This window comes from Prionailurus bengalensis, chromosome D1 (assembly GCF_016509475.1).
Source record: "Prionailurus bengalensis isolate Pbe53 chromosome D1, Fcat_Pben_1.1_paternal_pri, whole genome shotgun sequence".
Classification (NCBI taxonomy): Eukaryota; Metazoa; Chordata; class Mammalia; order Carnivora; family Felidae; genus Prionailurus; species Prionailurus bengalensis.
The window spans coordinates 1,665,117-1,680,130 of record NC_057346.1 but is presented as its reverse complement, the minus strand read 5'-3'; the positions used below and the strand labels follow the sequence as shown (position 1 = coordinate 1,680,130).

The window sequence follows — 15,014 nt, the reverse complement described above, 5'->3', positions numbered from 1 at the left end:
CTTTGCCGAGGAAACACACTTGAGACATTTCCTCACAGGCAACAAGAAAGAAAGAAACCTCAAAGACTACTCCGGGTTTGAAGCCTAGAGGACAGAAACTGATGGAAGTCAGGAGAAAGATGTAGTTTGGGAAAAAAGAAGAACATTCTGAACATGCTAAATTTTAGCAGGTAACAGAATAACCAACCATCTACCAGTGATCCACTCATTCAATACTGACTGTCTATTAGAAACCGTGCCAGGGGAGTCAATAGTGAAGAAAGCACACGGAGCACATGCCCTCACGAGAGCCCACTCCCCAAGTAGAAAAGTCTAGTAAAGAAGAGGGAAAGAAAGCTGAAGTGTCGACATAAGCCAGCACTAAAGGCAGTCCTTTGGGACGGGAACCAATAGACATGGTAAGAACAACATAAATGAATATATATACCTGTTCATACACTTGTACCATAGACCCTGCTAAGAGATAGATTTTTGATGAAGAACCCCAAATAGGATGATTCTTCAGATTTTTATATAGAACTGGTTCCAAATATGCTCCATAGATTGTCTGTAATTGCTCTCTTTCTGGGTAACTGAAAAAGGACATATCAGAAAATTATTTTAGAAGAATCAACGTTCTAAATTATTTTAATGTTCACTTACAACAGTGGTTTTCCCAATGTGCTGCCCTGAGATTTAGACACCAGAGGTTTCCCTGGGGACTAAGGACAGGCTCATGGTCCCTACTCTGACTTCAACCACATTAGACCTCTCTACGTATCTGCTGTGAAACAGAGGGTCCTACCAGAAGATCCCAGTGAAATTACTTAGAAACACAATTATTTGAAAACCATGATCTTTAGAAAAGACAAAAAGGTATATTTTTCCCAAGAAAAAAAGTATTTTGAGTCGAGTAGAGCCTACCCACAGAGCACTAATCCATCTCAGAACCATAAAAGTAGAACTATTCACACAAATGAAATCAACTTGTTTCTCTCAAACCAAAATCTATTTCATTACAGCTTAACTGATGGCTTTAACACTTCTGAAAGTAGCATGTTATAGATGGTTATAGTTTCAATTAGCATGAAAATAAGCTTGTGTAGGCCCAATGGAACACAGGACAAGTGCCGTAACCATACAGCCCGCAAGTCCCTGGGACAATGATGGGCCGTGGCACTGGATGCACGCGTCAGGGTTAATGCCGCCACGGTGAACGTGACCGACTCCACCTCGTGCACTCTGCATAAAATGGGTACTGCTTTTGTTTTATGAAACCCGTAAAATATTTAATTCTAAAATCGACCATTCAAATTCCTAACACTGATATGATATTTTAGAACAGAAATGATACAAAAGAGTTGTGTTTTATTTCTAATATTTACGAAGAGCTGATTAACACCTTCAGTTTAGGAAGGACAGGGAAAAAAATGTCAGAACTTAAGTTCTGAGTATTTTTATATTCTTCATTTTGAGGAAATATCATTAATGGATACCTTCAATAAAATTCAAATATATAAGATAGCTCCCCAAAGGAAAAACAATGGAAAACACAGAGATACATACTCCACAGCACAGAGACGGACAATAGAAGTAAATCGGGTGGTAAGCTTATGTCTTCCCAGTCTTCCTCCAGCTGACATGGAAGCCACAATGTGAATATTTTCTAAACCAACCCATTCCAAATTTTCATCATAAAATCCTTGATATGTCAATACCTATTTGAAAATAAATGTATTTTAAATGTTTTATGCTTAGGATTTTTCTAATTCTGATAGAAAATATTTTTGCACAAAATTCAAGTGTTTCCAAATGCAGCCATCATCCTCTATCCAACTCAAGAATTTAAGCTTGAAGAATAATACTCTTGAAGACTCTGTATTCAATTAATGTTAGCTGAATGAGCCTCATTTAAAAATTTTTTTTTCTAATAAACATTAAAAACCAGATGACACTATAAATCTACCAGCAATCATCGGGAAAAAAGTAAAAGAAATCAGGAAAAACATAAGGAAAATATTTTGGTTTTCTTCTATAAATTTTGTATCATATTCTACGGTTACATAGTAAAGCTAAATTTGAACCCACAGAAACAGAATAAACTCTAATGTAGACCTTAGGGCTTCTAATGTGATGGAAACCACACTGACAGAACATATGGTCTCCAACCTTTGCCATTCCACAGGTAAAGACGGAGAGCCATGAGCTGAAGCAGCCAGAGAGGGGCACGAGTCTACCTGTTCTCTGAAGAAGGAATTACGAGAAAAATGAAGCCACAACTCCCCCTAAATCCCACATCCACCCCAGCTTCTGCTTCCCTGCTATTTAGGAATAAAGGACAGGTAATAAGCACAGGGCAAGGCTGTTTTCACTCTTCCTGTCATGTATCACCTCCACGTAATACTAACTTTTACAAGGAAGAAGGTCGAAGAAAGTAGCTTTTTGGGGCGCCTGGCTGGCTCAGTTGGTGCAGCACGAGACTCTTGATCTCAGGTCGTGAGTTCAAGCTCTGCGTTGGGTGGAGATATTACTTAAAAATAAAAACTTTAAAAAGGAAAAAGACAGCCTTGGAACAAGATCGCTACATGCGTCAGGGGTTGAGTTTCCATTAACATACTGGACAAAACCGGCCCTGAGGAGGAAAGCGGGTTTTCTAAGGAAAGGTAATGAAATTAAGTTGTTTCCAGTTATATCCTAACATTCAAGCAATAAGACCCACCTGTTGTAGGAAAGCAACCAAAGTACTGGTCCCCCACTTATCCAGCTTGGGCAGGTTGAGATCTTTCAAGTACAAAACAAGTCTTTCGCAGTCTTTCGGTCTGTACACTCGACCGGTGTTGGTACTGATCACCAGGCAAGTCTGGCTCAGCTTCTGCAGGAGGTGTCGAGGCGTGGTCTGCGCGCTACAGTGAACCGTGGTGATCTGAGTGGACCGGAGCTGGGAAAAGGCGTGTCTCAGCAGCATCCTGGGAGAGGAAGGACATTTGCCTTTGTGTGTTGAACGTGCTCAAATATAACATGCCGCTTATATTCCACATAAAATTCCTCTTTTTATAAATATTGCACTTTCTAAATTATATATGATGATGTTTACAGGGAAAGTGGTAAACACGGATGTGGCCTAACAAACAGGCAACTTTCTAATTTTTACAATATAAAAAAATACATTTGTATGTTAAAGCACCCTTGAAACTCCTTCAGCAAAAACAAAGTTTACAGAAATAATTTAATTTGAAAAAGTACATACAAAAGATACCAACTGGTTCCCTACAGTTGAAGAGTTAAAAAAAAAAAAAAAAGTACAATGATTTTATAGAATTTTTAAATTCCTACTAAAAATAAGCCATGTCTCTTTTCCTTTCAGAAATCCTTTCCTTTCAGAAACTACACTCAGTAGACATGAAAAACAGCTGAATTACACTGATATAAAAGCTATTTTTAAGTAGAAAGCTAACTTCAAGATTCATTTTTTATAACTAAAGCAAATAATAATGTGTAAATATATCGAAGGGGTTCAGTTTTTGTGGTGATTGTACACTCATTTTCTTTTGAAGACTATCTTCCCAGATCGTTCTCTTTCCCCTAGAAAACACATAACCTGGCAGGAAAAAAAAGATATATTCTTCTCTAATCTAATCTAAAGTCGTATCATTTCTACAAGTAGTGACAATGGAAAGAGTCCTCCATTAAAATGTAAATGCTACTTCAACCAAAAGAAAGGTAACAGGGTTGTGAAATGATTTCACATGAGGAGAGGAGTACAAATCCACAATATGCACTTCAGTCAACATTTTTCTGCTCTTACCCTTTGCCACATCCTTCTGGTCCTACAAGAATAAATGGCTGTTTAGTATCAGAACTTAACCAGGGTTTGAAATAATCCAGGCCTCGCTGCATGTCAGGAATCTGAATGACGGGGAGAGTTTGGCTGTTGCTGAAATCATCGGCGGTCAAGTTTTCCGGCTTCTTCAGCACATAAGACGCTAGTCGCCCCCGACCTGAGTCATAGTAGGTATCCATTGGTTTGTGAGGGTCTGGAGGAGACTCTCGTGCCCACGTAAAAACCTTAAGAGGAAAAAGTTGTGATAGATACTCCAACTCCACGAGTATGTGAAATTTTAGTTCTTCAAAGTAAATGTCCCAAAGTCAGTCATCTTAGCTTAACAACAAAAATTTGCTACCAAATATCGTTGATAATTAAGATAACATTTTATGTCAATTATTCTTCTCTAAATCATCACTGAGGCAAAAAATATAAGTCATCTAGTCTGCACATACACCAAGATATAAATACATTCAACTTTTAAATGACGTGGGGTTTTTTTATGTTTATTTTTGAGAAATAGAGAGTGTGAGTGGGGAAGGGGCAGAGGGAGAGGAGGACAGTGGCTCTGAAATATACCTTTAAATTTATTAAGGAAAATATGCTGAATCCATTCTGGCATTTTTAACTGCCAAAACTGTTCTGGTTAAGCACATGATTAAAAATATGTATTATTCTACAATTAAAAATGATTTAAATAATTATATTTAGTCATATGGCTAAGTAGCCTCAAACATGTCTAACAATAAAGATATGGTCCAAACTATAGCCTGTTAAAACATTACTTTATAAAATTTTAATAAAATCATAAAATATCATAAACTAGTTCAAAGGAGAAAGTAAGTATATATGTTTATATGTACATATCGATAAATGCATTATTATTCTATTGAATGCTTCATTTCAAAAGTAATAGGCTTAGTACAGCTACCAATCACTATATTTTGACAAGTAGGAGTGGATGAAAATTAAAGAAAACACTGACTGAACACATGTGTTAAATATGCATCACCTCTTTGGTGAACTCCAGGCGGGATTTCATGTTCAGGTTTCCACCAAGCCCCCGTATGAGACTAATAACAAACTGCTCATGATTTTTGCATCCACGAAGATGTGACAAACCATTCATCACAGTCCCAACCAAACTGGTTTCAACCACATAGTCATTCTGTTGATTAAAATCCATGGACAGACAAAAAACAAATATTATCATGGAAACCCACAGATTTACATTCACACATCTTTTCAATTATGATCTTTAAATATATCCCTCCATTCAAGGTGTAGAAAGTTTACATTTGGGGGGTGCCTGGGTGGCGCAGTCGGTTGAGCGTCTGACTTCAGCCAGGTCAAGATCTCACGGTCCGTGAGTTCGAGCCCCGCATCGGGCTCTGGGCTGATGGCTCGGAGCCTGGAGCCTGTTTCCGATTCTGTGTCTCCCTCTCTCTCTGCCCCTCCCCCGTTCATGCTCTGTCTCTCTCTGTCCCAAAAATAAATAAAAAACATTGAAAAAAAAAAAAAAAAAAAAAAAGAAAGTTTACATTTGATTCAGTTTATACATATAAATTTTGAAATTAAGATGTAATCATAAAAATGCAATTGTCTATTTCTAGCTTCAAGTGCTAGAGTCCTTAACTAGATATATACTTTACTTCCTAAGTCTGAAGAATATAAAAGTACATCACTGGTCTGAAAATAACAGTCCCTCATAATCTCTTCCTGATAAAGAGGAAGCTAGAGGTAAGGGCTCAATCAAGGACCCTGGGCATTAAAGGCTCGTAAAAGTGAACTTAACACAAAAAAACATCTGAAGTTAGCTCTTTACACAGACTTTTAAAATGAAACTTTGGGGTGCAGTGTGTACATGACTTTGATCTGTGGGCCCCTGGGACCCCTGTGTAACTGCCAGAGGTTAAAAGGGGTAAAGGTTCTCACTCATTCAATCTCTAAGTATTTACTGAGACCCAATTATGCATTAGGATGTCCATGTGGTGCTAGGTGTTTTCTTTAAAAAAAAAAAAAAAAAAAAAAAAAAAAGGTGAATTTCACAGAGAACTTATGTTCCTGTCACTCAAGTCCAGTAGAGAACATGGTCAACAACTTATGGTAAAAGCTACAGAGGAGCAAGGTGCCTGGGTGGCTCAGTTGGTTGAGTGTCCGACTTCAGCTCAGGTCATGATCTCATGGTGCATGGGTTCGAGCCCCGCGTTGGGCTCTGTGCTGATAGTTCAGAGCCTGGAGCCTGCTTTGGAGTCTGTGTTTCCTTCTCTCTCTTAACCACCGCCCCCCCTCCGGCTTGCGCGCGCATACCCATGTGCTCTCTTGCGCCCTCTCTTTCCCCCTCTCTCTCTCCCTCACTCTCAAAAATAAACGCTAAAAAAAATTATCGGTTAAAAAAAAAAAAAAGGCTACAGAGGAGAAGAGAGTAACTCAGAGAGCTTAAGCCTCTTTGTAAAAGGGGACAGTGAAACTGACACCTGAAGGATGAGATCCGCAGGGCATGCAGAGAGGGTAGCATATTCTAATGTAAGCCACCAGTGTGGGTAAGAAATTAAAAGCAGCTTATGCCTGAGTAAGCAAAGGAGAGTAAGCTGAAGTCAAAGGGATGGGCAAGGGCCAGAATATACACAAGTGCACAGGCCATGGAAAGGGTGCAAATTTTATTTTCACTACTTATAAGGTGTTTTAAATAAGAGGGTAAAAAGATCCAATTTGCATTTTTTTCAAGATCACTCTGCCTGCAAAAGAAGTGTTTCTACAAGATTGTATAAATGGGAGGAAGACCAGGAAAAAGGAAAAGATGAGGAGAAATCCAGCTGCCTCAGCCATACTAAGAGTTCTACACTTTAAAGGCAATATATTTATTTCTGCATTGTCTAATTTGCTGAATTAATAGAAGAAAGAAAAACTCTAGTTAAAATCAAATCAGCATTTGGTTGGAGTATTCATGACAGTCTAGCTCTCAGAACGTGAACACAGTGAATGAAGTACAAAATAAGAAGGAAGGAAGTCTCAACACATAAAAAAAATTTCAAACTGTAACAGGGACCTGACCTCAAAACAATCAGTGTATTTTCTAACTGAATCTTTGGTATATCCACTCTATGGCTTGACCATCTTATCTGGTCATTGTATCTATAGCCACAAAACCCCTACCTACCAATCTGTCCCATCCAGTGTTCTATTTCTGTTTCTAACATCAACAGCATACAAGTGGATGACCTCAAAGTATTTGTCCTAGAGAGCCTTATTAGGCTCTGTATATTTTATATGAATGAAATAACATATCTGCTGAAAAGTTGCTACAAGGGAGGCAGCAGGTATTTAAGGCAGTACATAAACTCTCATTCATTCATTACTCCATGACGGTACTTGGTTCTGGGGATACAATAAAATGTGGTCCTGCCCTGCAAGGGGCTTGGAGTTGAATGCACGCAGTTATACTAGCAAGGAGGAGACTGATCTGTCAGACTGAGGGCTGGAAGGAATGGTCCTCTCCGCGAGGCCTCCAGGAACCCATGCATGTGCGTGTTCTCCTCACAAATCCCTATCCCTCCATCTCATACTTACAGACAGGAAAGAGACACCTTGAGAAAACTCAAGTGAGATCTCCACTTCTCTGTCATTCTACAACCTTCTACAATGACTACTAAGTCAACTTCAGGTTAACAATCAGATAATTTCAAAAAGTACTTTCAATGCTACCTATTTCCTCTACTTTTTTATATGTTTACATTTTTCATAGAAACAATGACATACAAGAAAAAAAAACTGAAAAAATCGTATAGAATATCGGAAAGCCCTACATTGTCTTCTGTGCACGTCAAACTTCTATTCATGCTTCAAATTCAGAACTAAGTGTTATCAACTTTTTGAACTCTTCTGGAGGATGGTAACACTCTTTTCATCCTGTTTATTTTTCTACATCTCATTTTTCTCCATTAGGCAAATCCCTCCCCAAGGAAACAGACTGTCCGATTAATGTCCACCTCTTAAAGTCTTATCTAGTCCTATGCTTGATACGTATACTAGATACCCATTAATTTTTTGAATAAACAGATGTTTCTAATAACATTGTAAATAACTCATCACCCTTTTTCTACTGTAGTATTAACTTGACATAGTTTTTAGCATGAAATATATGCTGGTACTTATTGTCAGTGAAATGTAACAGCAAGGTGGTTTTACTAGAAACATGAGAGATTCCACTAGTCAAGATTTTTAGGTAAGCAGTTCAAGATAGTGTAGGTCAGAGAATTAAAGTGTCTTAAGACTACCATAACAAATTCTCAACAAGATACTAGCAAATCAAATCCAACAGATTAAATAAATTATTCACCATGGTCAAGTGCGATCTATTCCTGGGCTGCTGGGGTGGTTCAATATTTGCAAATCAATCAACGTGATATACCACAATAAAGGATTGATAAAAACCATATGATCCTGTCAATAGATGCAGAAAAAGCATTTGACAAAATATAGCATCTTTTTTTGATAAAAACCCTCAACAACGTAGGGATAGATGGGACATATATCAACATCATAAAGGCCATATGTGAAAAACCCACAGCTTGTATCATCTTCAATGGGGAAAAAGTGAGAGCCGTTGTCAGGAACAAGACAAGGATGTCCACTCCCACAGTTACAATCTACCATACTACTGAAAGTCCTAGCCTCAGCAATTAGACAACAGCAACAACAAGGCATCCAAATCGCCAAAGAAGTCAAACTTTCACTATTTGTAGATGACATGATACTCTACGAAGAAAACCCAAAAGACTCCACAAAAAAACAATTGCTATAATACATGAACTCAACAAAATTTCAGGATACAAAATCAACGTACAGAAACCAGTTGCATTTTTATACACTAATAATGCAGCAGCAAAAAAATAAATCAATAAAATAACCAAGGAATTGATCCCATTTGCAACTGCACCAAAAACCATAAGATATCTAGGAACAAACCTATCCAAAGAGGTAGAAGATCTGTACTCTGAAAACTACAGAACACTTATGAGAGAAGTTGAAGAGGACACAAAGAAATGGGAAAACATTCCATGCTCATGGATAGGAAGTACAAATATTGTTAAAATGTCTACACTATCCAAAGCAATCTACACAACATTCAATGCAATCCCTAACAAAATAACACCTGCATTCTTCACAGAGCTAGAACAAACAATCCTAAAATCTATATGGAACCAGAAAAGATCCCGAATACCCAAAGCGATCTTGAAAAAGAAAACCAAAGCAGGAGGTATCACAATCCCAGACTTCAAGCTATACTACAAAGCTGTAATCATCAAGAAAGTATAGCACTGGCACAAGAACAGACCGTGAGATCATTGGAACAGAATAGAGAACCCGAAATGGACCCACAACAGTATGTCCAACTAATCTTTGACAAAGCAGGAAAGAATATCTAACAGAATAAAGACAGTCTCTTCAGCAAGTGGTGCTCGGAAAACTGGACAGCGACATGCAGAAGAATGAACCTGGACCACTTTCTTACACCACACACAAAAATAAACTCAAAATGGATGAAGGAAAACCTCTCTGATGTTGGCCTCAGCAAGTTCTTACTTAACACGACTCTGGAGGCAAGGGAAACAAAAGCAAACATGAACTATTGGGACGTCATCAAGATAAAAAGCTTCTATACAGTGAAGGAAACAGTCAGCAAAACTATAAGGCAGGCTACAGAATGGGAGAAGATATTTGCAAACGACGTATCTGATAAACGGTTAGTATCCAAAATCTATACAGAACTTATCAAACTCAACACCCAAAAACCAAATAATCCAGTGAAGAAATGGGCAAAAGACACGAATAGACACTTCTCCAAAGAAGACATCCAGATCACCAACTGACACATGAAAAAATGCTCAACATCACTCATCATACAGGAAATACAAATCAAAACCACAATGAGATACCACCTCACACCTGTCAGAACGGCTAACGTTAACAACTCAGGCAACAATAGATGTTGGCGAACATGCAGAGAAAGAGGATCTCTCTTGCACTGCTGGTGGGAATGCAAACTGGTGCAGCCACTCTGGAAAGAAGTATGGAAGTTCCTCAAAAAATTAAAAATAGAACTACCCTATGACCCAGCAATTGCACTACTGGGTATTTACACAAAGGATACAAAAATACTGATTCAGTGGGGTACATGTACCCCAATGTTTATAGCAGCACTATCAACAGTAGCCAAATTATGTAAAGAGCCCATTTCTCCATGGACAGATGAATGGATAAAGAAGATGTGGTGTGTATATACACACACACACACACACATACACAGAGACACAATGGAGTATTACTCAGCCATCAAAACGAATGAAATCTTGCCATTTGAAATGATGTGGATGGAGCTAGTGTATTCTGCTAACAAAATAAGACAGAGAAAGACAAATATCATATGATTTCACTCATATCTGGAATTTAGTAAACAAAACAGATGAACATGTGGGAAGTGGGGAGAGAAGAGGAGGAAACAAACCATAAGAGACTCTGTTTTTTTTTATTTAAGGTATTTATTCATTTATTCATTTATTCATTCATTCATTCATTTATTCATTTATTCATTTATTTATTTATTTGAGGGAGAGAGACCGTACTGATGGAGGGAGGTGGGTGAGGGATGGGGACTAAGGAGGGCACTCGCTGTGATGAGCCCTGGGTGATGTTAAGTGATGAATCATGAATTCTACTCCTGAAACCAATATCGCACTGTATGTTAACTGACTAGAAGTTAAATAAAAATTTGAAGGGAAAAAAAGATTACTATAGTAAAAAGTTAAAAGCCAAGACAAAGAGCAGGAGAGCAATGAGGACACCTAGCTGTCCCTGTACCCCACATCCTGGCTGAGCATCACTCTTCATCGTTATTCTTCTTGCCTAAATGGTTAATTATGAAATATTATGGCTAACTTACCTGCTTCAGAACCCACTGTAAAGCCTTTTCAAAGTAATCTCCAATCCAGCTCTCAAGATTATTCCTATAACTAGGAGGCTGATTCTTCAACCAAGATTTTATCAGAGAATTAACGTCTGTCTCTTCATCGCTGAAATAGATTAACAAACATGTAAGAAATTATTTAAGAAGACATTGTCAGTGTGCTTTCAAAATAAACTCCTGCTCCAATAAACATTATTCTACAGGTATTGTATCTGCTTATATATGAGACTTGATTTTAATTATTTCCATATGTATATGTGTGTGTATATTAGTGATATATGTACACACACACATATGTATACATATATACATATGTCATTTTCTGTAAAATAAAGCAAATAAATTTCATCAATATTATAAACACAAATTAAAGAGGAATTACATACACGCAGGTTAGCCAAAACCTGATCTAAATCCTTAGGAACAAAGAAACAGAGAATCCCAAGTCCCATCCCAGACTTAGTGGAACAAAATCTCCACTCTAACAAAATTTCTGGGTGATTCAAACACACAACAGAGTTCAAGGACACCTGTACCTTAATGCAGATCTTTAAAAATATTTTTTCTTCTCTATCCCAAAAAAGGCCAACTACCTAAATTCTCATGCCACTAATTAAAACTCAAAGATCTTCCCGAAGTAAAATAGGATTCTTTTAGCAAAGCACCTAATTATATGTCACATCCAATGAATTAAATTAAACACTAACATCTTATTCAAAACTATAGCTTAAATAACTATAAAAAACGATGGCAAACACAACTGCTAGATTAATAATTTTAGAATTGACAAGGGCTCAATATTTTGCCATTCCCTGCAATGTTGATGTTCTCATATGCGACTACTGTACATGATTTCTAAAATCAGCTTATTCTTCATATTTGTTCTTCAAGCCTCTTCCAAACATGCTGAGGAAGAAAGAAAACATTAAGTGAAGAGGTTTCCAGTTGTGAAACAAAAGGCTGTACCACAGGGCCTATTCATCCTAGGTTAGCCCTAAAATTCTATCAATCTAAGATCTATGATAAAAATATTGCTACTTAGTTTTAGATGATTAGCCTCTAGCTCATATCTAGTATGTTCACTTCTTTGCACTTAGTTCTAACATTTAAACAAAGGAATAGTGGGGCAACTGGGGGGCTCACTCAGTTGGGCATCCAACTCTTGGTTTCAGGTCAGATCATGACTTCACAGTCATGAGTTCGAGCCCCAAGTCGGCCTCTACAGTGACAGGACAGAGCCTGCTGGGGATTCTCTCCCTGTCTTTTTCTCTCTGGCCCTCCCCTACATGTACTCTCTCTCAAAATAAATAAACTTTAAAAAAAAAAGAGGGACAATACTTTTAAAAAACGGGAGGGAAGGCGCCTGGGTGGCTCAGTCGGTTGAGCATGTGACTTGGTTTCAGCTCAGGTCATTATCTCGTAGTTTCATGAGTTCGAGCTCCACGTTGGTAGTTCAGAGCCCGCTGATAGTTCAGAGCCCGCTTGGGACTCTCTCTCTCCCTCTCTCTCTGCCCACCCCCCATTCATGCTGTCTCTGTCTCTTTAAGAAATAAACTTTAAAAAAAAGAGAAAACAAAACCAATTACTTTTTCACTTAAGCAAACAAAAATATTTAATAACTGTACTATGCCTGAACTGCTCAAACAATTTAACCGCAATAAAACAGAAACTCTCTGAATGAATTAAAACCCAGTAAGAAAAGAAGCTAATCAAAAATGAGGAAAATGCATATTTATATACTATTCATACAACACTTACTTCACTTAGCTATGAAACCAAACTAATAACTGAAGAATATCCTAATATAATACTCGCAAATGCCCTTATGGTTTACCTAAGAAAGATCATGCCCATTCTAGATATTGTGGCTGGCGAGGCACAACTTAAATCATGAGTTTCAAACACAAAGTTAACATTTGGGCCGAACTGAATCCTTTCTCCACTGGGCATAGTGAGGAGTCGATTGTCATCCAGAACAGAATTCAGAGATTCTATCCATTCAGGGTCAATATCGCCGTCACATATTATCCATGAGCTGACATCTGTTTTCCAAACAAAAAAGAGGTAAAACACAAATACGTGCAGTGATGACAATTAAAAATAAGCAATAAAATAATTATCTTCTTCTTTAGAAGTAATGTCCAGGAAGTGTGATTTTATATTACTGCGCCAGAACACCAGGAGCACAAGTTGAACACGCTGACATTTTCCACGTGAATCTGCACTACAAACGTCCTGGAGGCTGGACACCCACAGGAAGTCCTGGCTCAGGTGGCCAGAGACCTGGTTACGTACCGTGTGGTAACGTTCTACTCACCCACCAACACACAGAACTGGAATCTCGCTAAACACAAGATGGTGTGCAAGACTTGGGGATTACCCGCCCCGTGACCTTGGCACATATTGTCCACACCCTTGTCTTCCGCCACGTCCTAAGAATGTATGAGTGCTTGCTACGTCACATCTCTTGTAGAAAATACAGGAAGTCCATTTTTAGCATCCTACCTGAGAAATACAAAACTCACCTGATTTCTTCGGTATATAAAAAGGTGACCTCAAAGGGGAGAAGCAGCGCTGTGTACAGAGGTCCTTTCAGAGACAAACCTTTTTTTTTTATCCATCCTTCCTAAACTGAGAGCAGTTTCAACTTGAACTTGGACATGTGAAACCGTCAAAGAAGAAACTATCACCAATGAAAGTGTGAAAAGTAAATACAGGCAATGTCTGGATTTGCCCCAGTGTGATATTATTAACTACAGTGAAAATGAAAAACCTCACTGAAATCTCTTCTAGTGTCACAGAGTTCTAAACATTTCACTCATGGGCTTAGAAAAACAACCGTTAATTACAATCTACCAAAAACTGGAGAGTCTTCTCAGACCCTGGCCAAAAATTCTTTTAAAGATCAAGTCAGACATTTGAGACCAGGAAGTCTACAGTTTTACAACTTAAATTTTCAAAATTATTCAAAGCACTGTATTGAAATTAATGAGTGACAAGTGTTCACATACACACACACAACCAATTTTAATCCCAAATAAAAATTTGTCATCTTGCTTATTTATGAGGTACTAAGTAATGCATCAACCCAGCAAAGATTTTATTTTTTTTTCAGTATATTAATGTAGTTGTGAATCACACGTCACCCAGCCTACTCTGAGTTTCTATTCTAACAGAAGCTCCTATAGTGTGGAGGTCAACATGACAGCACATGTTGGGTCCCTCTGAAATAAAATACCAAACAACATCGTTTACGAGGCAGTTTAGGGTCACATGTAAGACTTGAGAGGGACAGCAGTAAAGACAATTCTATCATCCTCTAAAAATCATGAAGTAGAACAAGGAGTCACAGGACACGGACCAACCTTGAGGTTCCCGAACGACTTGGCGAGCGCTGTTTGTCAAAACGCCGTCCGACCATTCCCGTGTGTCCATGTCAATGTGGCCTAACAGCTGATGTCTAGGCATGGCTTTGGGGTTCATGGTGTACTGTTTCACCACTCTGCCAATTCTACAAAGTGCTGCCCTTAACATCCTCCAAAGGGTTGACTTTCCAGCACCACTTGGACCAACAATGACCACTCCCATCCTCTGGCGTAACTGCTCATACAATTCTAAAGCCTTCTTGATCTAGTAGAAAGGAGACATGTTTGAATATGGCTAATAGAACATAATCATGCACAGTCCTGTTCTCACTCTCTAACAACTGTCCTATTCCAAACACATAAAATTAAGTCTTTGATTTCTTCAGTGTAAGATACAGCCTTAAATAAGAGTACACCTAAATCTGAACACATTTGCAGGGTCATCTTTAAATCCAGTATTTCTTTAAAAGAAACAAGTATGCTTCCCAAGTCATTGGACAATACAATATGTTATTTTCTTCACTCATTCATTCAAATATATTCATTATTTTATTCACTTGCTGATGCATTCATTTATGTCCTGTATCTCCCAAAAAAAAAAAAAAAAAAAAAGGGAGATAAAACCTGAGGGAAAAATGTTCATTTTGAACACACACTTGCGCTACATACAAAAGCTACTAAAAAGAATTTCTCCTAAGAAATCATCAAAGTAGGGGCGCCTGGGTGGCACAGTCAGTTAAGCGTCCGACTTCAGCCAGGTCACGATCTCGCAGTCCATGAGTTCGAGCCCCACGTCGGGCTCTGGGCTGATGGCTCAGAGCCTGGAGCCTATTTCCGATTCTGTGTCTCCCTCTCTCTCTGCCTCTCGCCCGTTCATGCT

General features: G+C 38.3%; 1 protein-coding gene across 9 annotated transcripts in view; it reads right to left on the bottom strand.

Moving 5' to 3' along the window:
- Window positions 1–15,014, bottom strand: part of DYNC2H1 (dynein cytoplasmic 2 heavy chain 1) — a 347,574-nt gene that overhangs the window by 261,461 nt on the left and 71,099 nt on the right. For all 9 annotated transcript variants that reach the window (XM_043579193.1, XM_043579184.1, XM_043579187.1 and 6 more), the window contains exons 38-45: window positions 14,135–14,399; window positions 12,604–12,811; window positions 10,746–10,875; window positions 4,815–4,970; window positions 3,785–4,044; window positions 2,699–2,945; window positions 1,546–1,697; window positions 428–572 (exon numbers count right to left, since the gene is read on the bottom strand). In XM_043579193.1, the coding sequence (XP_043435128.1) occupies window positions 428–572; window positions 1,546–1,697; window positions 2,699–2,945; window positions 3,785–4,044; window positions 4,815–4,970; window positions 10,746–10,875; window positions 12,604–12,811; window positions 14,135–14,399 (1,563 nt within the window). The remainder of the gene's footprint in view (window positions 1–427; window positions 573–1,545; window positions 1,698–2,698; window positions 2,946–3,784; window positions 4,045–4,814; window positions 4,971–10,745; window positions 10,876–12,603; window positions 12,812–14,134; window positions 14,400–15,014) is intronic.